Raw genomic sequence first — 24,088 nt, forward strand, 5'->3', positions numbered from 1 at the left:
ATTGTGATCTGAAGACATTTTGCTGGATTTAAACCCGTTTAATAATGACATTCATTCGGGACACGTGATAGAAGATGGGAATTAATTAGGCACATATATTACAAATGTATAGGTATATCATGTAGTGTTTGTGATGGAGATCATGATATGAACAAACCCGAATACCGCGTGAACGGTAGAGTATCAATGCCTAGTTGGAACAGAAAGAAGTCATTTTCAAATCGTGGTCAGATCTATGGATTTATGCAAGCAGATAAAGTTGTTGTAGAGCTGTAACAAAACATATATTTATACAACTTGGAAATACAGTTTAAAACATCTACAGTGATTTACTGTTACTTGCGTCGAAGTCGAAGTTAAATAATAAAGACATAGGAAGAAGAAAAAAAGAATCCGGATAATATGAACATTTGAAAATATCACCTAATTATTTAGCGCAGATGACCAAGCGGTCAATTTGTTTTAAATTACGATTAAATTGTATTTATTTGTGTCCGTGAACCTTTGAACAATATTTGTGTACTGTATTTATCTTTGAGGGATATTTAACTACCATCAGATATAGACCTAATAAGTTGTAGATCGTAGTAATAATAGTAATACTTAACAAGCGCTTAACCAAATGGATACTTAGAAATAATATGTCATGCCAGGATAATGATATTTTAATCACGTTTTAATACTAATCGGGTTTACAATGGCAGCCGAAAGAAAACGGCCATGGCAAACGGCTAGAGTAGCCACATTGGTATCCAAGAAACATTCGCAGAAAAAGTTAAACCACCAGGGCTCTGTTCTACCTGGGATACCTCGAAAGATAGAAGACAACTTTACACAGCCTAGGCCTGAACAACTGTTACCAGTACACGTTGTGCGATCTCTCTACGAACTTTCTGGTGTGATGTTGGACGGAAAGATAATGTCTTTTGCCAAGTTTGAAGGCAAGATGGTGTTATTAACAAATATTGCAAGTGCTGATAAACACTGTGTACGTGAACTAAATCAGGTAAATCATAGTTTACACAATATTAATATTGCGTGCACGATTTTAAATAACACTGTATTTCCACACGAATTCATAAATAACTGTTCATGCCAAAAATGTTGCATACCAATTATTATGTTATAGGTAGGCCTATTGATTAATTTGTGAATATACGTACTTATACTACTAGGTTCAACCATGAAGTAATGTCTTTTAAAAATGTATTGACTCAACCGATCCCCCCCTCCCCACCCAAAATATGAAACAAAACAATTTAAAGAATAAAATGAAAGTTTGAATAGGTCATATTGTGGTTTTAGTTATTCACTTTCACTTAGGCCTATAACAAATTAACAGAAGTAATTTTTTTTTAAAGACTAAACCGAACATTTAACAATAAACTATTATGTTAAATTAAAATGGCTTATTAAATTATAATATAAAAAAATATCAGGCGACATGTATCTTTAATTGTTTGTTCTAGTCTTACTGTTCCTTAATCGCTACTGTACTATTGGTTCTCAACAGCCCATAGCTCCCTTTAATTGTTTGTTCTAGTCTTACTGTTCCTTAATCGCTACTGTACTATTGGTTCTCAACAGCCCATAGCTCCCTTTAATTGTTTGTTCTAGTCTTACTGTTCCTTAATCGCTACTGTACTATTGGTTCTCAACAGCCCATAGCTCCCTTTTACAGTAACAAAAACAAAGTTTGCAATTATACATGAAATCTGATCATTATTTTTTGTTTTGTTGTAGCTTAATGAATTAGCTACCATGTATGGTAGTCGCGGTTTGACTATTCTGGCTTTTCCATGCAACCAATTCGGACACAATGAACCATATGAGAATGACGAGATCTTGAAGTGTCTTCAGTACGTCAGGCCCGGATGCAACTTCATTCCAAAATTCCAAGTAATGGCAAAATGTGACGTCAACGGAGGATTTGCAGACCCTATATTCGAATTTCTAAAACATCGTATGCCAGTCACTAGCGATAATTCGGAGAATCTCTTTCGAGAAAATCAAAATGACGTCACGTGGTCACCACTAAACAAATCTGACATTATGTGGAACTTTGAGAAGTTTTTAGTTGGACCGGATGGACTCCCAGTAAGGAGGTACACAGTTAGAACGAGAGCATCTGCCCTTGGCTATGACATAGAACTTCAAATTAAGCGAATAGCGAAAATGAAGATTGAAGGAAACAAGTTCTTTCACTATGAACCTCAAGACAAATCATATAAAGACTGAGTAGTTATAAAACGAACCAATAGGAGATCCGGTTATATACAGATTGGGTACTCAATTGTTAAATGAACCAATAGGAGATCTGGTTATATAAAGATTAAGCAGTTGATTGTAAAACTTGTTATACAAAGATTGGGTACTCGAAAAAATGAACCAATAGAAGATCTGTTTAAATTGAAAGTAAAATTACTTCATTCACACTGTAGTGCTGTGTGCATCTTCTCATAAAATACCTCAGATTGTACAACAAAACTTAAATATATATGGTACATAGTTAAATAATATGTCCGACAGCAACATACAAAATCTTTAATTATATTTAAAAAAAACAAATAGTTTGTTTAGCTTTTCGACTGATGTTAATTGTTGTTTTTCTTTCTTAAAAGACTATAAATAAATGTTCTTTTTGATTTTGTAAAAAAAAGTTTATCAAAACAGTATGCCTTTTTACATTTTGCTATTTTTAATTTTACTTTCTAGTTTTTTTTATCTTCAGAATAACCGCTTGTATTATTGGTGCATTGTTTCTATAGTAGTAGCAGAAGTAACACAATTTTTTTTCTCTGTAGTTGAGATGAAAAAACACCACTTTTCTGTAAATTCTCCGTATAATTTAACATTTTCCCTTAATGTGACGAAGGTGCTAAGCTATTTTTAGCTTTTAGAAAAAAAATGTAAAAACTCATTGCATGTGTAGATGATCACTGCATATACGCTTCAATTAAGTCGCATAAAATAAAAACAGCAGCATTTTCTCGGTTCTGTACCAAAATATTTTGCACGACTCTAAATGACCTGTGAAAACTAATGTATATACTGTACCTTAATTGCCGCGAACCATGGTTACATTACAATTTTTAGAAATGTTTTCAGGATTTTGGTATATTTTTACATACATTTCACGCAACAAGGGACATTATTAGACTACTACAGCCAGTTCATGTCCAAATTCAGTGCATCATATTTGCAGTGGCTTAACGCAGAGGCCAGAGATCCCGGTTTAGGACCGCTAAGTGGCCCTCAAACGTTGGAGGCCTTGGGTGTTTTTAGCCATTTTCTACATATTTTAATCCATGTTTTTTCCTCTGGGCACTGCTCAGGGGCCTCTATAAGCGCTGGGGCCCCTGGGTTTAGCCTGTGAGCGCTCATAGCCATTACGCCACTGGATATTTAGTGTCACATGTGCTGTAAAAATTATAAATCATTTACTCTGCAAATATTTCTTAGAATCTGTTGACAAGTTCCAATAATCTCTGTCGTTCTGCATCTCCATGTTCCTTGCTTTTTGCATCTCCAATATTACCAGCATACTCTGTCAAAAAGTTAAACACAGTGGAAAATATTACTTTTAAAGCCCTGTTCACATTGAACTTTAAAGAAACATGGTGGAAAATATCACACTGAACTTGAAAAAAAAAACAGTGGAAAATATTACTTAAAGCCATGTTCACACTGAATTTTAAAAAAGCAGTGGCAAATATTACTTAAAGCCCTGTTCACACTGAACTTGATAAAACAAAAAAAATTTAGGTAACTTTACTATACTTATACAAGGCCATCAGTAAATTTGTTCTCACTTGGATAATTTTATCCAGTTAGTTTTACCAAAATGTAACTTGAAGCGCATGGTGAAGGTCATGGGTTCCTGTGTGTAACCAATCAGAAGTCATGAATCTTTGACTCGTGCGAATATATGGAACACAGGCTTAAAGGTGAAAAATGCTTTAGCGACGCATTTTCCACAATGCACATGGGCATATACAACACTTGAAAAACATACCTCGAACAACATTTCTTACAGCCGTGATTGAACCCTTATGCATGTTGAGTAATTGTAAAATACGTTGTTTAATTGTTGACACACCGGATGAACACGATAATTCCAGCATTATATAATCAATAAGTTGCAGTGTGAATAACCCAGCATCCAATCGCCGTAAGTAATATTCATCCTCTTGATCATCGTCTATTATATCACCACCTTGCAGTCGTGCCTGGACAGGTGTTAAAATAACAGTGTTTAATATCCTATTGTAAATCACACATGTAATTGGCATTTCACACGTGCCAAGTCTTAGCAACACTGTTTACATATACTGTCCAGTCAAGCACTCAAAATAGCACAAATGCTTGGTTGGTTTTGATATAATATTCTTGATCTAATTCGAAAACAAAATTGTTATGTATATATATTCATTTTCTTTCCGATTTCATTCTTATACCATCCAAAATTTATAAATACATAAACACATTTTGTATATTATATATTATTTTTTTATTTATTTATATATATAAACAGGCACAAACATGAATTTTTAACTGCCCGGTGATATACTGAAATTTAATTAATTACTTTGAAATGATAAAAATGAGGAAATCTGTGTGAATGAGAAAAAGTCGCCCAACTGAGATTTGAACCCGGAAATTTATATTTTCCTTTTTTTTAAATGGCGGCCATGACTTAACGATTGGTTTCAATCTTATTTTGGTGACCTACCACACACTGTATAATCTTTGTAGTATATTTCTATTGGTTTAACTATTCAATATTATTTGTATACAATGTATGGTAAAGTAAAACAAACAAACCTGTATTAATTACCCTTCTTTACAGAAATTAACAAAACCAATGTTGATATTTTATATTGTTTTAATACAATTATACATGCAGTATTTACCCTAATAGATGAATTTTCTTGTATAATAGAAACAATGAATTACAAGAATAGAATGACCTAAATATTATTATTATTTATTCTTTAAACTGGGACGAAATTGTTCTCCCAGAGGTCCTATTGATATAGGTATATGATATCAGATCAGCACAACAGGAGACGATCCTCATATCTTTTTTTAATAGTTTACTTTATTGAGCACATGAGCAAAGTATATACACAGGACCAACATCTTTGCAGATGAGAACCACTGTTTCAACATGGTAAGGCCGTAATAATAAATGATTGAATATATGCACATACCTGTTTTTCTTTCTCGATCCTGTCATCAACATTCTGTACTCTTGTTAAGTATTTAAAGTGCAACTCCATTAGTCTATCCACTTTTGCATGATCATTTTCCACAAATTTATTGATAACTCGAAGTTTATTTGCCGCTGTGCAATGTTTTAACATTGAAGCAATAATTGAACCAACATGCTCTGTCAAAATAAGAATATTATAGAGATGGTTATTAAATACTACAGTATACAAATACTCGCCTTGCCAAGATAGGAACTTGTAACAGTCCTTTGATCTTAGGATTGGATTCTACAAATTTTGACTACTTGCGGTTTTACAGTACCAATTACATTATTTTTTGGTTTTGTGGCATGGAAATGATCATGTCGCAACCACTTCTTACCTTCATGGTCGTCTTCACTTATGCCACCTTTCTTGTGTTTTTTGTGTGTTTTCATAAACAATGGGAAGACACTACGCAGGCCTAAGATCTCAACAAATTTGTTACAATTCTCTGCTCCCTCGTCACCCGTCATAGCATGATCTAAAACCTTCAGGGCACTAAAACGTGACAATTTCTTCTCTCTGTAAACAAAAATAAATGTTTTGATGAAATTTTATATCGCGCCATATCCGCAACAACATTCATGGCACTGTTGACTTAGATGTTACATCTTTTCAACAACATTCTTCTCCTCTAAGGGTTGTGTCACCTGCTGCCAACTATGGGCGCCATTGCATCTGTTGACGACAGTGGCTGTGTGAGCTAATACACCCCCTACTTGTCTCAAAAGATGTACTAGGTTCTTTAAAGTGCATACATGCATTATTGCGTACACTGGGCCCACAATTTATAGCCCTTATCCGAGAAAATAAAGATAAAATGTAGAGTTATTTTAATTTTAACGGACTGACAAACATCTACTTCAATTTCCTTACTATGGTTAGATTTGAAGTCAGTATAACAAGGTAGAATGATAAACTCCTTAAATTTGTAATCATATTATTAAAAGATAAAAACAGTATTTTAATAACACAGGGTTGTTTTTTTTGTTGACATAGTCAAGGACTGCTAACAGTGGAACGATAATGTTCACCTAAATGGTGAAATATTCTAATTCAAAGTATTTAAATCTAAATAAAGACTGAGAAATAAAACCTTGTAAACTATTTTGAAATGAGAACAAGTGATAAACATATTAAAAATGACATACCTTAACATAAGGTTCATAAGCTGTACCCCTTCTCCCTTTAGGAACCTGCCACGGTTTGAAGGCAACATTAATGCAGAACACATGCAGTTAAACAGGTTCTCCATCATCTCTATCTCTTCAGTAGTAGTTGGATCATGTCTTTTGAAACCCTACAGAAACATATTATATAATTAGTTTAGTGCATGAAAGAATTACTCTATAAATTACACCTCTTTTACCTGCATCATGTCTGGATAAATTTCCACTTGACTCAGTAACTGTATTAGTCTCAACTCCACATTTATGATTGTGAACGAAACCATGCAGATGGAGCAAAACTACAGTTACTATACAATGTATACTTCTACTACTTTTAAGCGCTGTCTACATTATAAAACTAGTTTGACAAAGTATGATATACCCAAATATGGTAGTGATATTCCCAAATATGGTAGTAATATGACATCATCATGTCCATATATGGGCACATTTTTTTTGGTCTCATAAAATATGATAGTGTGGACAGATCTTTACTTTTTTTTGTTGATCCAATAGAACGAAAGTAGTAAAAATGTAATCAAAGGTTGTGAAACCATGAAAAACATGTCACAGCGCCCTCAATAGCTTATAATAGGGTAAGAACTTACTGCAAGACGTTGAAGTAAAGAATCGATTCCATTGACTTCACCTAGTAACTCACGGTTTTCTGAAATAAGAAAGTTACACCAAATTAAACACACAATGGTTACATAGAGCTATAGATATATTATAAAAACTAGATGGTAAACTCCAATGCAATCACAGATCAACAAGTGAGTCTAGAGTGAACATTGAGAGCTGCATCACATTGGCCAATCAGATACGCCAGTTTAAAGTAGCTCTCCGATAAACCTGTGTTGCAGCGTGTTCATCATATCATATATGGCCCTTGTAGGCAACCAAAATCTATCATCTTTTAAATATTTTATAAAAACTGTATTTGGAAAAGAATAATGTGTTCATCATCTGTCAAAAGGTAATGGTTTAATAATAAAGTGGCAAGCTTTTTCACTTAAGTAGTTCTTAACTATATTGACTTAAGTAGAAAGATTGATAAATGCCAGCCTCTCTGTCCATACCTGGTGTATCCTGCAATAGAATAGCTAGTATTTCACTACAGTAAAGTTTGTTAGCGTCAAAAGCTAACTTTGATTTGAGTCTTTTCAACAGCCACTGCATTAAGCCCTGTTGGCCGGCATCTACACACATCTCAGGGCGAAACTCTGTCATATTTTCAATAATACCTATAAAAAAAAGCGCTTTTAATTTTAAATTTGAATATTATTATATCATCATGATAGACATGCAAGGATGTAAGTGAAAACAATTTTATCATGAGACAGCCAGAGGGCAGAGGCTTATACCAAAATAATGAATAATTATTCTGACAATAAATCCATTTTGGGCAAAGATGCTATATAATTAGCTAGAGTCATAACTTCTATGTAATCTTTAAAAAAGTGATTCACCACAGAGAAAGACAATGTGATATGGCTGAATCACCATTTTGCTCTGTTGGTTCACTTAGTTGGTTCTCTAGCCTTTATATAAACTTATAAACTCTTCCATTTTTGTAAAGGTGCTGTATAATTAGTTAGAGTCTTAACTCCAATGTAATCAGCTTACAAAAGTGATTCACCATGGAGAAGGGTCATATATATATCACCATTTTCAGTGTCCCTTGCTCTGTTGGCATCACTTACTGTAGTTCTCTAGCCTATATAGTTTTGTCAAAGATGCTGTATAATTAACTAGAGTGTTAACTCCTATGTAATCACAGCTTTAAAAAAGTGATTCACCACAGAGAAAGACCATGCGATATGGCTGAATCTCAACTTTGCGGTGTCCTTACTCCGATGGCATCACTTAGTTCGCTATCTAGCTTTTATATAAACTCTTCCATTTTTGTCAAAGATGCTGTATAATTAACTGCATCACTATTTTGGTGTCCCTGCTCTGTTGGCATCACTTAGTTTGCTCTATAGCCTTTATATCAACTCTTTGATTTTTACCTAATGTGTTGTGAATGGCTTCTGATTCTTCTTTGAGATTGTCATCGAGTCTATCTAAATTTTGTACTAATGTTGCCACTATTTGATCTTCAAGCTGAAACAAAAATATATAGAATATTTTAAAATACTAACTGTACAAGTAATTGTAAAAACTAAATACAAAATAGCATAAAGAAAACGTTTACAATACATCTTACTACAATCCCAAATATAAACACACTATTTTTATAAACTTGAGCATCTTTTTAACCTACAAAAGTAGAGGAGCTGGATCTAACCAATAGGTAATACATCTAAGATTTTGTACAGACAGATTTTCTGTTGTTTTATTTTCTTAAAAAAAGTAAGGAGTTCAACTGCAGTAGAATAATGTTTATTACTCGTCTACACTATCAACTACCATATTTAAGCATATCACTACCATATTTGGGTGCATCACACTTCTTTGGTCAAACTTGTTTGATAGTGTAGACAGAGCTTTACTCACCAGTGCATCAACTAGAGCCTCTGCTGCTTCCTCACTTTCATTTAAAGTATCAACATCTGTGAGTTCTTGTAGAAGGTCTATGACAGCAATAGAAATGTCTGTATTGCCATGAGAAATGAGTCCAAGTAAAGATTTTACTGCATTCAGATCCACCAGGTAATGGTACAGGTTTGGGTTAGTGGCTATGACATGCATTTCTTGGATTGCATCATTTAGATCCACTTCAGATGTCATGAATCTGCAAGAAAATAAATAATATAACACAACACCACTTTTTGGTCAAAGTGGATAACTATTATGTGACATTAAAATGGTAATACTTTATACAACAAAACATGTTTAAGAATTATTTTTTCAGAGGGACTATACGTTATGAGTGTATGTATGTATTTAAAAACAATTTTAAATAAATTAATATCATATAAATATAGTAGCAACCATATACAGTTATACATATTGTTTTTAAGTTGCAATACATGATTGATTCCCTACTTTTCAGGCTGGTCTGGATATTTGATTCTCATTTCCTGGTTTTTGTAAACCTTTTTTTCAAATCTGAGTATAAGTTGTCTTAGGTCTGCCTCATCCATTGCAGGTCCCTAGATAAAAACAAGGTAAACAAAATACTTTTGGTTAAGCACATTTAAAAGAAATTAACTGTTTGTGGTTTACTCATCAGCCCAAAGTTATCAACCATTGAAATAAAATTATAAATCAGTATAAACCAGTTATCTTGCTTTGCTAGCTTAAACCAGTTATCTTGCTTTGCTTGCATAAACCAGTTATCTTGCTGTGCTTGCATAAACCAGTTATCTTGCTTTTCTTGCATACACCAGTTATCTTGCTTTTCTTGCATACACCAGTTATCTTGCTTTGCTTGCATAAACCAGTTATCTTGCTGTGCTTGCATACCAAACCAGTTATCTATGGGCGGCCATTAGGGCCAAAATAGACAAACGTTGCCGTACGAACAATTCCGCTCCCGTAAGGCAAACTAATGGCGTTAAAGACACAATTCCTCGAGTGACAAACAAATATTGCCGTACGGACACACAAACACATTGCCATATGAACAAATTGCCGTATGGTTAAATTGGCGTAAGGACAAACATTGGCGTAAGGACAAAAATTGGCGTAAGGACAAAAATTGCCGAAAGGACAAAATTGCCGAAAGGACAAAAATTGGCGTAAGGACAAAAATTGGCGTACGGTCTAACTAAATATAAACGTTGAGGGCAGCATAGTAATTTAAAACCACGTGACTGAAACCACTCTGTTGTGTGTCCAGTCCTGATGGGGAATAAAAACATAATCATGGAAGGCTTCTAGCCAACAATATAGGCCAGCCGACAATAAGCCAGCCCACTTTTATTTTTTCCAGCCAACAATAACTATGAAACACCGTTTGTGTATTTTTTACATTTTCTGTGTTACTTATGGTTTTTATGGTATTAAAAATGAAATATTTGTGAGAAAACGGCGGATTGCTCCTGGGAGTCACTTGCTGGGATTATACTAGGGTACCTCTTTAGTCGTCCAGTAAAAGTTGGAGTAGGCCTATGACCGCTGGTCCCGTTTACTCAGCCCTCATCTTTTAAATCTGAGTGTAACTCAATTACGATTTTTAATATTATAGTGAAATTTGATACTGTATTTGTGAGAAAACGGCGGATTGCTCCTGGGAGTTACTTGGTGGGATTATACTAGGGTACCTCCTTAGTCGTCCAGTATAAGTTAAAGTAGGACCGCTGGTCCCGTTTACTCAGCATTTATCTTTTAAATCTGAGTGTAACTCAATTACGATTTTTAGTATTTATCTTTTGAATTGTATACTGTATTTGTGAGAAAACGGCGGATTTAAAAGATGAGGGCTGAGTAAACGGGACCAGTGGTCATACTCTAACTTTCACTGGACGACTAAGGAGGTACCCTAGTATAATCCCACCAAGTGACTCCCAGGAGCAATCCGCCGTTTTCTCACAAATAGCCTACAGTATAAAATTTCACTATATATAAAAAATCGTAATTGAGTTACACTCAGATTTTTAAAAGATAAATGCTGAGTAAACGGGACCAGTGGTCATACTTTAACTTATACTGGACGACCAAGGAGGTACCCTAGTATAATGCCACCAAGTAACTCCCATGAGCATTCCGCCGTTTTCTCACAAATACAGTATCAAATTTCACTATAATATTAAAAATCATAATTGAGTTACACTTAGATTTAAAAGATGAAGGCTGAGTAAACGGGAACACTACAGCGGTCCTACTCTAACTTATACTGGACGACTAAGGGTACCCTAGTATAATCCCACCAAGTGACTCCCAGGAGCAATCCGCCGTTTTCTCACAAATATTTAATTTCTAATACCATAAAAACCATAAGTAACACTGAAAATGTAAAAAATACACAAACGGTGTTTCATAGTTATTGTTTTGGCTGGAAAAAATAAAAGTGGGAAGGCTTATTGTCGGCTGGCCTATATTGTTGGCCTTCCATGATTATGTTTTTATTCCTCATCAGGACTGGACACACAGAGTGGTTTCAGTCACGTGGTTTTAAATTACTATGCTGCCCTCAACGTTTATATTTAGTTAGACTGTACGCCAATTTTTGTCCTTTCGGCAATTTTGTCCTTTCGGCAATTTTTGTCCTTACGCCAATTTTTGTCCTTACGCCAATGTTTGTCCTTACGCCAATTTAACCATACGGCAATTTGTTCATATGGCAATGTGTTTGTGTGTCCGTACGGCAATATTTGTTTGTCACTCGAGGAATTATGTCTTTAACGCCATTAATTTGCCTTACGGGAGCGGAATTGTTCGTACGGCAACGTTTGTCTATTTTGGCCCTAATGGCCGCCCATAGTTATCTTGCTTTTCTTGCATAAACCAGTTATCTTGCTTTTCTTGCATACACCAGTTATCTTGCTTTTCTTGCATAAACCAGTTATCTTGCTGTGCTTGCATAAACCAGTTATCTTGCTTTGCTTGCATAAACCTGTTATCTTGCTTTTCTTGCATACACCAGTTATCTTGGTTTGCTTGCATAAACCAGTTATCTTGCTTTGCTTGCATAAACCTGTTATCTTGCTTTGATTGCATAAACCTGTTATCTTGCTTTGCTTGCATAAACCAGTTATCTTGCTTTTCTTGCATACACCAGTTATCTTGCTTTTCTTGCATACACCAGTTATCTTGCTTTGCTTGCATAAACCAGTTATCTTGCTGTGCTTGCATACCAAACCAGTTATCTTGCTTTTCTTGCATAAACCAGTTATCTTGCTTTTCTTGCATACACCAGTTATCTTGCTTTTCTTGCATAAACCAGTTATCTTGCTGTGCTTGCATAAACCAGTTATCTTGCTTTGCTTGCATAAACCTGTTATCTTGCTTTTCTTGCATACACCAGTTATCTTGGTTTGCTTGCATAAACCAGTTATCTTGCTTTGCTTGCATAAACCTGTTATCTTGCTTTGATTGCATAAACCTGTTATCTTGCTTTGCTTGCACAAACCAGTTATTCTGCTTTATTCTGCTTTGCTTGCATAAACCAGTTATTCTGCTTTGCTTGCATAAACCTGTTATCTTGCTTTGCTTGCATAAACCAGTTATTCTGCTTTGCTTGCATAAACCAGTTATTCTGCTTTGCTTGCATAAACCAGTTATTCTGCTTTGCTTGCATAAACCAGTTATTCTGCTTTGCTTGCATAAACCAGTTATCTTGCTTTGCTTGCATAAACCAGTTATCTTGCTTTGCTAGCTTAAACCAGTTATCCTGCTTTGCTTGCATAAACCTTTTATCTTGCTTTGCTAGCATAAACCATTAATCTGCCTTTGCTTGCACAAACCAGTTATCTTGCTTTGCTTGCACAAACCAGTTATCTTGCTTTGCTTGCATAAACCAGTTATCTTGCTTTGCTTGCATAAACCAGTTATCATGCTTTGCTTGCACAAACCAGTTATCTTGCTTTGCTTGCATAAACCAGTTATCATGCTTTGCTTGCACAAACCAGTTATTGCTTTGCTTGCATAAACCAGTTATCTTCCTTTGCTTGCACAAACCAGTTAAGTTATCTTGCTTTGCTTGCATAAACTAGTTATCTTCCTTTGCTTGCACAAACCAGTTAAATTATCTTGCTTTGCTTGCATAAACCAGTTATCTTCCTTTGCTTGCACAAACCAGTTAAATTATCTTGCTTTGCTTGCATAAACAAATTAAAAATAGATAAAGTACTGAAATTAGGCTGATCAGCCTGCTGTCAGAACATTAATTTACTGTTATATATTGTACTGTAATATATTCATTAAATTAAATAATTGATTTGTTTGAATGTTAAATATTTTAAATTTGTCCTTACATCGGGTTCTTGTTCCACCATGCGTAGTATCTTTTCTCTTTCTTCTTCTGTAAGTTCATTGCCGGTCACTTCACCGGCTGACCGCTTCAATTTTGATAATTTGTCAACAGATGTTTCATCATTTGTTGTTTTTCTTTTCAAGTCTGGCTTGTCAGGCTGTGATATAATTAAATATACATAATTTAATAACTAGAATATAATAAATAATACAGACTGTGAAAGTGAAACAGGTGTTTATCTAATGTAATGTAGATCTAATCGGATTCCCATCTATGATCTAGGACTAGGCCTAGCCTAGGCCTAATCTAGCCTAGGTAGGGCCGGTAACGGGACGATTCGGCCCTGAGACGATTCGGCCCGGGACGATTCGGCCCTGGGACGATTCGGCCCGGGACTATTCGGCCCGGGACGATTCGGCCCTGAGACGATTCGGCACACTTACATTTATCGGCTTTGATATGCATTTATAAGCATAAAATAAGCTTTTTTCCCCAAACTTTATTTTCAGAGAGACTATGGGGTAGCACTACTAGGGATAAAGATGCAATAAAGCAAACATTTTGAAAACATTGTCGAAAATAATCATTTTTTAGTCACGCGAACGATGTAAATAAGTTACGCCCTCTGTTGGCCGCTTGGCGAATGCACGAAATAAACAAGGTTTTCGAAGTAATAAATTGAATATAAAATTACGTTTTTTTAGTAATTTATTATATATATTATATCAACTTTGTCAATATCAATAAAATACGGATTGTTAAACACCTTTAAAAACTTGATAAATAAAAAAAAAATGAATATGAATTTGGTCTAAAGTGAGACGTTTCGGCCCACAAAGTGGGATGTTTCGGCCCAAAAGTGGGCCGAATCGTCCCACCAAAAGTGGGCCGAATAGTCCCGGGCCGAATCGTCTCAGGGCCGAATCGTCCCTGAACCGTAGGGCCTAGCCTAGCTAGCTAGGATACTTTAATAAATAACATGATGTCCGCCTGGTTTGGCAAAAAGAAAATTTCAATAATAAGGTCGATCGCGCAGCCCATACACGCGCTAGGCCAGGCCATCCAATCCAAACAACAATGCACATTCTTTTCTAACAGAAGCTGCAGACAAAGTCTTCTTCCCGCCGCGGACGATTCGATACAACATCGTCATCGAACACGGACCAGGTCCAGCTAAAACTAGCCTAGCAAATTTGTAAAAAAAATTGTATTTTTAGTACGAAAAAACTTACGTTAAAGCGTAGTAATTCTCCAACATCCATTGTTTGTAATTGTAGATGATTTTTATGATATGTAAATGCTCTTTATGATTTTCAATAAGAATTTAAAACTAAAAACATGCGATATAAATCACACGTACAAACAACAATCGCTCGACTTCTTTAATTTTCTAAAAAAAAATTATCACCGATAGAGGGCCTCCTCTGAAAATCCTGGATTATTTTTTCCAGGCCATCCTTTTTTAAAGAAGACTGTTTTGACCATGGTTATTTACCTGTTGAAATTTCTATTTTCTGAATTTTGAACTTAAAAGTAGCACTATTTGCAACATTAGATTTTCATCTTGCTATTAAACATAATTTTGGGGTTAATATGGTTGTCTACGAACCAGATGCCAGTCATTATAAATTGCTGTCAAACATTGGGCTAGGGCTCGGCCTAGCTAATGCAGTTTATGTAGCTCACCACACGCCATCGAGCACTTTTGTTGCCGTGCGGAAAACGAATTTAGATTCGGACACCACATCATTTACAAACTTGCAACATGAGTTTCATCAGAAGAGGCTTTTACAGCATGAACATCTTCTTACCTATCATTGCGCATTTGTAAGTGATCACGAATTATGGGAAGTTATGCCGCTTATGAATTACGGATCTGCGCAAGACATTGTTGCAGCAAACTTTCCGGATGGATTGGATGAAATTTCGATTGCGTACCTAATCCGTGATGTTCTTACAGCACTTGATTACATTCACAAGATGGGATTTATTCATCGCAGTATCAAAAGCAGTCACATTCTCCTGTCACAAAATGGTCATATTGTTGTAACTGGACTCAACACAGCAGTGAGCATGGTCAAGGATGGTCAGCGACTGCGAGCAATTCATGATTTTCCGAGCAAAGCTGTCAAAAACTTACAATGGCTTGCTCCAGAAATACTAGAGCAGAATTTACTTGGTTACGACACAAAAAGCGATATCTACAGTGTTGGAATTACAGCATGCGAACTAGCCAATGGCTGCATACCATTTTCAGATATGGTATCAACTAAAATGTTACTGGAGAAAATCAATGGCACCACACCAAAACTGTTGGATGCTACCACTCTTGGAGAGGAACAATTAATGTCCCAGGCTGATTCAGGTATAGGAAGTGGCACAGTTGGCAACCGCCCATCGTCAAGTAGAAACAGTTCAAACCCCTATACAAGAGTGTTTTCAGCGCAATTCCATCAATTTATTGACGTCTGTTTGCAGAGAGATCCTATGGAGAGGCCGAGTGCTGCCATGCTATTGGCTCATCCCTTTTTTAAGCAGGTTAAGAAACGAACAAGTGAATTAATAACCTCTATATTACAATATTTAAAACCAATAACAGACACAGAACAGCAACAGAAGGGGATTGATGGACAGTATTAAATTGCTCATTAAATAATCTCATTCAATGTTTAAACATAAAAAAATGATGGTCATATAGATTATTTAAATGTATTTCAGTATGTAATCTGCATTTTATTGACCTTTATTTAACTAAAACTATAATTTTCAAGCCTGTAGGGTGGCTTTTTCTTGAAATTTCCATTTCATATTAGCAGTGAAAGTATGGTAAATAATTAATGTCTAACTAGCCTAGCTCATGAGTGTTTGCCCTTTTTGTGGAAAAACGAACCCCAATGTAAAAATCTTATCTTGTTACAGGGTTGGTTTCAATTGCATTAAATGGATAAATTGTACTTGAATTAAGAAAAATGGTGAACCATGATAATGTCACTAATTTCAAGTAAAACTAGATGATAAACAAAGGGAATTTCCCTATGTTTGGTAGAGTTTAAAAAAATAATACTGTATGTAAAAATATATAAGAAATGTTTACAGAGGCACAGAGGTATTTTAGGAAAGGACATTATATATATTTTCTTAGCTGTTGCCTGATTGATAATAACCTAACATTAAAAAAAATGTCCTATACTCACTGAATATTCCATATTTTCAACTTACCTTCCAAAATGCATTCCACATTCATCAATGTGAATTTAAACTGAATTCAATTTCTTCTCCATACTAATTATTATTTAACAAATAGTTGTATAAACCTATGATAATAATATATTATAGAAAATATTATTAGTCAGTTATATATTATTGTCAAACAATAAATGTTAATAGAAATTTATGACTTCAATTTTAGAGTATAGTTTGATTATAAATATTAAATGTATTACATGTCAAAATGTAAATAGTCTATTGTTATATACACTGTATAATTGTTTTTCTTCCAAAGTCTAATGTCTGAATTTAGCCTAAATTAGGGAGTGGGATTACACTAGCATCTTCTGAAAGAGTAGAGGTAAATGCAGTGCTTATCATTGTGTTGTGTTGTGGTCAGATTTTTTTTTTCTTCTGGCCAGCAGTAGTTGGTGATTTTGTCTATTTTTACCTCTAAGGATAATATAATCAATCTATGATTCATCCTACATTTAATGTTATGTTTCGTTTTTTTTTTGTTATTTGGACTTTTGTATACTGTATATCTTGACTATGATATCTCCAGAATAACAGAGAAAAAACACAAAAAAACGCTATTTATTTTAGAATAAATGGTTAAAGGCGTTGGCGGCGTTCCATAGATATTATAATAAGCAAACAACACTGAAAACCTAGCTGCTAGGCCTAAACTAAACAGAATATTACGGTGCAAAATGTGAATATTTTGGAAAGAGAAGATCTAAGTTATAAACATAAAACAGATATATTATTATTTATTGAATTTCAGTAAAATTTAAGATGTAGTTGTACAATAATATCCATAAAAATAGTAACAAACCTAGGCCATTACGACGAGGATGTTTGGTTTAAGATAAAGTACGCGGAAGAAATCGTTTTTAGTTGCTGATGAGGTTTTCTTGATAGTCGGTTCGTTCTTTCTTCATTACGGTACAGTAGGTAAGATTTTTGTATATACAGTTAACATATTGTGGCAATGTGTTTAATCAAATATTGTAATAATAAGAAAAATAATGTCATGAGTGAAGTTCTATTGAAAATTAATTTATTAGGCTAATAATAATTATTATGAATATGAATTAAATTATTTTCATATCTATCTTTTTTTTTAACTACAGCACAATCATGGTTACAGGTTAAGAAGTCCCATACCAAATACTTAATACATACATGGCAAAAATTGATTACAATGGATGATGTTGAGGTCGTTATTCCTACTGTGGAGGAGCTGTCCCGTCAGCCTGAAAAAAATGTTCCTTGTCCTGAAGAAGGATGTGATATGATCTTTAAAACTCGTCCATCACTTCATATGCATGTTGTGAAAACCCATGGTTTGGTTCAGGTACAGTTACAACTGTTAGTAGGATTTCTGTAGTCTTGATAAAATATTTCTGTCTTCCTTTATGCGTCACATCAATTAATAAACCCACTCGTGTGCACATATTTCTGAGTGTCTGCAGAATGATCTTCAAATTTGACAGATATATAGTTTTGCACATCATGAAAACAGAAGTGTTTTTTGTAGTAATTATGGACATTCAGTAGTAATGTATTTGAGAATATAAAAGCAGCCTACTATATTTGCCTTTCTTATATGTAATGTACTGTAAATATCTTGTTTATATGCAGAACCAGTCAGAAAGTATTACATATGGACGTGGCGGAAAGAGAAAAAGCAGGGTCAAAGTATTTTACTGTCCAGTAGAAAATTGCTCGAGAAGTGTCACTTTGCAAAAGCCATTCAATCGAAGAAATTCTTTACGCCAGGTAAAGTATATTATTACTGCACTTGTTAGTCGAGTATTTTATTGTTTTACTTCTGTAACATATACATATTGCGAATATATTTTTTGTTTTCAATTGTCTGTACAAACAGACTATGCCTATTGGTTTTCCAGAAAAATAGACATTGGTGATGTAAGAAAAAGCTTATATAAAGTTCAGTGTTCTCACAATATAAAAATCAATTCTGGACAATTAAGCGAACTACCGAATTAATGATATGCTACAGTATATTAAATAAGGTCTATGTTTTTAATGGCTAGGCTTAACTATCACTTGCTTACACCATTTTTAATACCAATTTAAACCTGCTTCGGGAGAACACTATTATTAATTAGTTATACTGTAATTTTTTCTTTGTTAGCTTAAGTTCTTAACATTTATTTTTCTTTTAGCACTTCTTTGTTTGCCATGGAGAAAAGTCATTTGTGTGCTGTAAATGCGGACGTGGCTTTGGGACAGCAACAACACAAAAGAGACATGAGACTATATGTGGTCAGATTTTCCATTGCTCTTGTCAGTGCCCCTTCAAATCTAAGGAGTCCCTCCTAATGCATGCTAAAAGACAAGGACATATAGTCCCTGTGCAATATCAAAAGTAAGTATATCACCTTATACTAAAGATAATGCCTAAAATATTATTGCCCAAGCCTGAAATACGACGACATCTAGGGTCACTACTGGTAAGATATTATTTTATTTCATATATTTATAAAATTTTAAATTTGTTTTTATAGTTTGCAGTTACCAAAGAAACCAAAAACAACTAAAACCAACCACCAAGTGTTAATGAACGTTCTACCAAAGTGTGCCCAAAACCAAGTTAGTAGTTCAACACCAAAACTACAGTTTATCCTCCCAAAACCGAAAGTCCTGTGTGTATCCCAGGCAGCTTCATTGCATCCAAAAAACACCACATTAGTGACTGTCAACAATGGTATTATTACAGATATCAAAGAAATCATGCCTGTACAAACTCGGCATGCAAACTTCCCACAAACTGTCAATTTGGACATCAAAAACGTTTTTTCCAATGAACCCTCTGTAGAGAGGCCTCAGTTAAGTGATGCTCAAGCCCAGTGGAGTGCGATGGACACGGCGGACTGGCGGCAAGATAGTACCACAAGTACGCATTTGAACAATCAAGTTCTTCCTGAAATGTTGACAGTTGGAACAAACTTTCCTGGCATTGCCGAAACAGATGCTCACACTCAGACAAATATGCCAGCAAACGCAGATGTAAATTTTGCATCAGACATGAACCTTGGTAATAGCGTGAGTGATGCATTAGTGCAGACCATGCCATATTTTCGGGTAGAATCTGTTGCACCAGATTCATTAAATCCTAGTGGACAGAATATGGAGACTCAGACTTCCAGTGATCTGCTTGTTCAGGCAATGGTTTCTGCAATTCTGCAAAGACAGGATGTTAATCAAGATATAATAAATCAACATTCAGTAGTCGTAAGTCCACAAAACTATGTAAATCAACCATTGAATGTGACACCCAACAACTTTGTTGGTGCAAACTTGAACATACATCGTTGTACATCTTCAAGTATACATCCAATAACTGTGAGAGCTTCATCGGAGACGCAGACACAACGCCATTCAACTATGATAACTCAACCCAACTACGTCACAAGTTCACAATATGTACCTACAACCAATCAAGGAATTAATATCCCACAGACAAATCAAGTAGCTGTTGCTTCTTCATTAAGTAAACGAAAAAGATCATTTAAAAATATTTCATCTCTGAACTCAAAGGTGTCTTCTAATACCCAAACTACTATGAATTTGGAGAACACTGACCACTTATTAGGAGAGTATGATGAAAGAGTATTGAACTTGTCACAAGAATCAAGAAACGAATGTCATGACAAGTCCATTCGTACAATAACATCATCTCCCAGTTACTTAACAGGGTTAGAGCACCAGAGATCATGTTCTGCAGAAGCTCCACACAAATCCACAATACCTTTGAATATGGAAGAATGTCAAACTGAAAGAAACACAATAGGGATACAAGCAGAAAATGACATGCAACATGGAAACAATGAACAGAGTGGTTTTTCAACTATCGACTTGATGGATCCATTTCCAGATTTTGGTGATGTGTTTCTAGAAAGCATTGCTACCCAAACATATTCAAATGAACAACTTAGAAATTTCAATGATTTTTTGCACGAGTCTCCTCATAGCAATCTAGCGGACAATAGGGCGCCAGCTTCTCCTTTGCTAAAGAACATAATGGGGGAAAGTTTTGAAGATTTACTTCATACAGATTCTGGAAGTCAAACGGATGAATTTCAAGATTTCATTTTTGAAAACCAGTTCATAGAAAATACAGTCAAGTCTGTCACAACAAACTATAGTAGTGGTGATAATCAAGATAGTATTTCAATGAAAGAACATCCTTTAGATCAGGATGCTGTTTCTGTCCATGACGATGCACACAGTGAATGCACTAATAGCAGTGTTGAACAAGTTAAAGATATTTCAAAATCTGGAAAAGATAAACTATTAATGTCGGAAACCATGTCTAAGAATAACAGTGAAGTAGTTTCCAGTATTGTCTCAGATTTAGATAGAGCTACAGCAGCCCACACAGGTGCATATTTAAATAAAGCTGTTGTCTGCGATAAAGAGGGAGATAATGTAAATGAATATATTACTACAGATAAGATGAAATCTTATGTTCATCAGACGATTGAAAGAGGAGAAGTTGAGTTCAGTGATGTGGAAACACAAGCTGATATTTATCCTTTTAAACGAAGTAGACTTTGTAATGCTGAGAAGAGCCACAATGAAACGCAGACAAAGTTTAGTAACATTCCAATTACATCGTCCAATAATCCAATGACATCATCTAGTAGTGTTGCAATGACATCATCTGGTAGTGTTGCATTGACATCATCTAGTAGTGTTGCAATGACATCACCTGGTAGTGTTGCAATGACATCATCTGGTAGTGTTGCATTGACATCATCTAGTAGTGTTGCAATGAAATCACCTGGTAGTGTTGCAATGACATCATCTGGTAGTGTTGCATTGACATCATCTAGTAGTGTTGCAATGACATCACCTGGTAGTGTTGCAATGACATCATCTGGTAGTGTTGCATTGACATCATCTAGTAGTGTTGCAATGACATCACCTGGTAGTGTTGCAATGACATTATCTGGTAGTGTTGCAATGACATCTGGTAGTGTTAATCCAATTACATCATACAGTAGTAATCCAATTACATCATGTAATAGTAATCCAATTACATCATGTAATAGTAATCCAATTACATCATGTAATAGTAATCCAATTACATCATACAGTAGTAATCCAATTACATCATGTAATAGTAATCCAATTACATCATGTAATAGTAATCAAATACCATTACCTGCTGCCAATCATCGCAAAGTGACTACATCTGAATCTGTACACAATGCACATCGATCATCAACACAGAACCAGATAAGAGATGCCCCTACATACTGTAATGCCGAGATCCAAGCAGATATTATTGTAGTCAATCGAAACAAAGATGATGCCGCAAGCAGTGCTGGTACCACAAGTGTGGAGACACAGACTAGATGCGTAGATTGTGTAATTTATACGTAACGAATTATGGTTACCGTGTAAAACAGTTGCAAAATAGAATGGAAGTGGATATATACAATTAAGTACGATAAAACCGTTCACGTTGGGTGGTAGTGAGAGCTTTAAAAATATGAGCAATGGAATCTACGGTATTAATGCCGTACGTGTCGGGAGTAAAAATGTCCTTATGCTAGCTGTCTTTCTCCATTAGCTTTAAATAGCTATATACTGTAATATGAAAGAAAGACCAAAAATATATTTGTCATTAATTATAATAAACATTGCGCCACACTTATAATTTATGCGTTATATTTTCGTCAATGTGTGTAGAAAAAAAGATATGTTGCGAACTGTAGGCCCTAATATGATGAAAGAACGGTGAAACTACTGTAAACTGAAATTATTTAAAAAGCATACAAATATATGTAATAACATTTTGCTAGAATTATCAATGGATTTTCACTTTTGAACTGTTATAGTTATCTATATATATATATATAAAGTATATTTTAATAATTAAAATTCCTTCCATTTATGTTTAATTTAACTGAAATGTACTGTTACTGTGTGGTGCAGTCATGCTTAGTACATTGTTTTGTATATTGATAAACTCAGCATATAGCTTCATGGTCATGTGATAAAATAAAAATAGGCAGCAAAATGTTATTTTATGTACACCATTTCCGATGAATATTTTAGTTTAGTCGGTAAGTAGCGATTTTGAAGACAAAAAAGTTGGATGTAACGTCTAGGGCAATATAAAGAGGTGGACTAAAGCTCTGTCTACACTATCAAACCAGGGAGTTGTAATTAACAACTCCCTGATCAAACTACTCGGTGTACAGCAAAAGAACCTGTAATGACGTCATAAGACGGGATGTAATGTTACATACACGTCAATAACCTCGCTACCAAATACGGCTATATTCCGAAAAGTTACGTCACATAACCGGAAATGGCATAATTACGGTAAATTATGAAATCTCAAAGTGATTTTTTGCTATTTCCGGGAGCAGCAGTGACGTCACAATATCGATCATAAATATGTTTTACTGTATATATTCTTATTCTCCAAAAATGAAATGACATCAAACACGGCTATATTATTATTACGAAAATCGTTTGGCACCATCTTCGAGACGTCATATGGCTGTATCCGGTTTGAAATTTGAGAAATCTGTTGTATACCCATGCCAAATCCCAGCTCAATACTACAACGAATAAGGGAGGTAGTAATATGACGTCATCATGTCCATATTACGGGCACATCACGTATTTTTGTCACATAAAGTTTGATAGTCTTTGAAGTCGTCGTCGGCGCTCTAGTTTAACAATGGTCTTTGTGATGAAAACACAAAGTTTTTCTTTTGATTATATATATCCTATCGAACATGGAAATTACAATCTTTTTCCAAAACTAGTAATTTCCTGTTGCTGATGAGACAACTATTGATTCGGAAGTGTTTTTTGTAGGCTACAGATGCATCTAAACTGCAAATGCAATGTATATTTTGAAATATGCGCGCGTCAATATGCTGCGGTACATATAATTTTGTATTTGTGATGATAATGATTATTCTATATTATTTATACTTTTTTGTTTGTGGCATCACAGTTTATACTCGGGTAAATTTTGAGATTCATCTAAATGTATATAACAATGTAAAAATAAAAAAGCTATTTCAACATTAAACAGCGCGCCTCTAATTAAAAATAGTAAGATTGTAAGAAATCTCAGTTAAGTGCGTTGAGTTCGAGTCAGCGAAAGTCACTAACTTGTTAGCTACAGCTCGGTCGGTCGGTTGGTCGGTAAACGCATTAACTTGAGCACACGACTGCAGCCATGTATATGGCCTTGTTTATTACCATTTTCTACAGTAATAGGAACAGTTTTGCTTAGATTTATCAATGGATTTTCAATTCTTAATAGCAACAAGCCTATTGTATGGATTTCTTAATGTCGTATAAGAGAATTATAAGGGCGTATGATTATAATAGCCTCCGATGGCCATATTTGTCGGCATCCCATTCCTCCATCTCACCGGATCAATAATGTCTTTTCGTTCGTCTCCTTTCAATAGTCTTTCGTTCGTGCTTTGTTTGAATACGCAATGGATTAAGACGAGCTGAACAATGCTTGTTTATATTCTATTAATTATCCTTTTTTTACAATACATTATCGTAAATTATAAGTG

General features: G+C 34.8%; 4 protein-coding genes across 4 annotated transcripts; 3 read left to right on the forward strand and 1 right to left on the reverse strand.

The window, feature by feature from the left end:
* Nucleotides 1–366: 366 nt before the first annotated feature.
* LOC144850553 (glutathione peroxidase 2-like) lies at nt 367–2,450 on the forward strand. Its single transcript, XM_078707844.1, has 2 exons — nt 367–1,006; nt 1,744–2,450. The coding sequence occupies exons 1-2, from the start codon at nt 698–700 to the stop codon at nt 2,236–2,238; spliced, it is 804 nt and encodes a 267-aa protein (XP_078563970.1). The 5' UTR covers nt 367–697; the 3' UTR covers nt 2,239–2,450.
* Nucleotides 2,404–14,659, reverse strand: LOC144850549 (beta-catenin-like protein 1). The gene is made up of 12 exons (XM_078707839.1): nt 14,519–14,659; nt 13,288–13,443; nt 9,416–9,522; nt 8,924–9,161; nt 8,437–8,530; nt 7,504–7,668; nt 7,033–7,091; nt 6,407–6,555; nt 5,596–5,777; nt 5,214–5,392; nt 4,016–4,229; nt 2,404–3,547 (listed from the first exon to the last, which is right to left on the reverse strand). The coding sequence occupies exons 1-12, from the start codon at nt 14,546–14,548 to the stop codon at nt 3,459–3,461; spliced, it is 1,662 nt and encodes a 553-aa protein (XP_078563965.1). The 5' UTR covers nt 14,549–14,659; the 3' UTR covers nt 2,404–3,458.
* Nucleotides 14,660–14,732: 73 nt separating this feature from the next.
* LOC144850551 (STE20-related kinase adapter protein alpha-like) lies at nt 14,733–16,754 on the forward strand. Its single transcript, XM_078707843.1, has one exon. The coding sequence runs from the start codon at nt 14,880–14,882 to the stop codon at nt 15,924–15,926; it is 1,047 nt and encodes a 348-aa protein (XP_078563969.1). The 5' UTR covers nt 14,733–14,879; the 3' UTR covers nt 15,927–16,754.
* A 348-nt stretch (nt 16,755–17,102) lies between these two features.
* Nucleotides 17,103–22,541, forward strand: LOC144850546 (uncharacterized). Its single transcript, XM_078707832.1, has 5 exons — nt 17,103–17,450; nt 17,630–17,853; nt 18,141–18,278; nt 18,689–18,891; nt 19,031–22,541. Exons 2-5 carry the CDS (start codon nt 17,701–17,703, stop codon nt 21,912–21,914), a joined length of 3,378 nt encoding a protein of 1,125 aa, XP_078563958.1. The 5' UTR covers nt 17,103–17,450; nt 17,630–17,700; the 3' UTR covers nt 21,915–22,541.
* The last annotated feature ends 1,547 nt before the right edge of the window (nt 22,542–24,088 follow it).

This window comes from Antedon bifida, chromosome 8, assembly GCF_963402885.1.
Source record: "Antedon bifida chromosome 8, ecAntBifi1.1, whole genome shotgun sequence".
In the NCBI taxonomy this organism is placed as follows: Eukaryota; Metazoa; Echinodermata; class Crinoidea; order Comatulida; family Antedonidae; genus Antedon; species Antedon bifida.

Excerpts from the sequence above, each read along its gene's own strand:
- LOC144850553 (XM_078707844.1), top strand. The coding sequence starts at position 698 with ATGGCAGCCGAAAGAAAACGGCCATGGCAAACGGCTAGAGTAGCCACA. Across the intron at positions 1,007-1,743 it reads GTGTACGTGAACTAAATCAG|CTTAATGAATTAGCTACCAT; the intron begins GTAAATCATAGT and ends GTTTTGTTGTAG.
- LOC144850549 (XM_078707839.1), bottom strand. The coding sequence starts at position 14,548 with ATGGATGTTGGAGAATTACTACGCTTTAAC. Across the intron at positions 8,531-8,923 it reads AGGCTCTAGTTGATGCACTG|CTTGAAGATCAAATAGTGGC; the intron begins GTGAGTAAAGCT and ends TTTTTGTTTCAG. Across the intron at positions 7,669-8,436 it reads AGCCATTCACAACACATTAG|GTATTATTGAAAATATGACA; the intron begins GTAAAAATCAAA and ends TTTTTTTTATAG.
- LOC144850551 (XM_078707843.1), top strand. The coding sequence starts at position 14,880 with ATGGTTGTCTACGAACCAGATGCCAGTCATTATAAATTGCTGTCAAAC.
- LOC144850546 (XM_078707832.1), top strand. The coding sequence starts at position 17,701 with ATGGATGATGTTGAGGTCGTTATTCCTACTGTGGAGGAGCTGTCCCGT. Across the intron at positions 17,854-18,140 it reads AAACCCATGGTTTGGTTCAG|AACCAGTCAGAAAGTATTAC; the intron begins GTACAGTTACAA and ends GTTTATATGCAG. Across the intron at positions 18,892-19,030 it reads GTCCCTGTGCAATATCAAAA|TTTGCAGTTACCAAAGAAAC; the intron begins GTAAGTATATCA and ends TTGTTTTTATAG.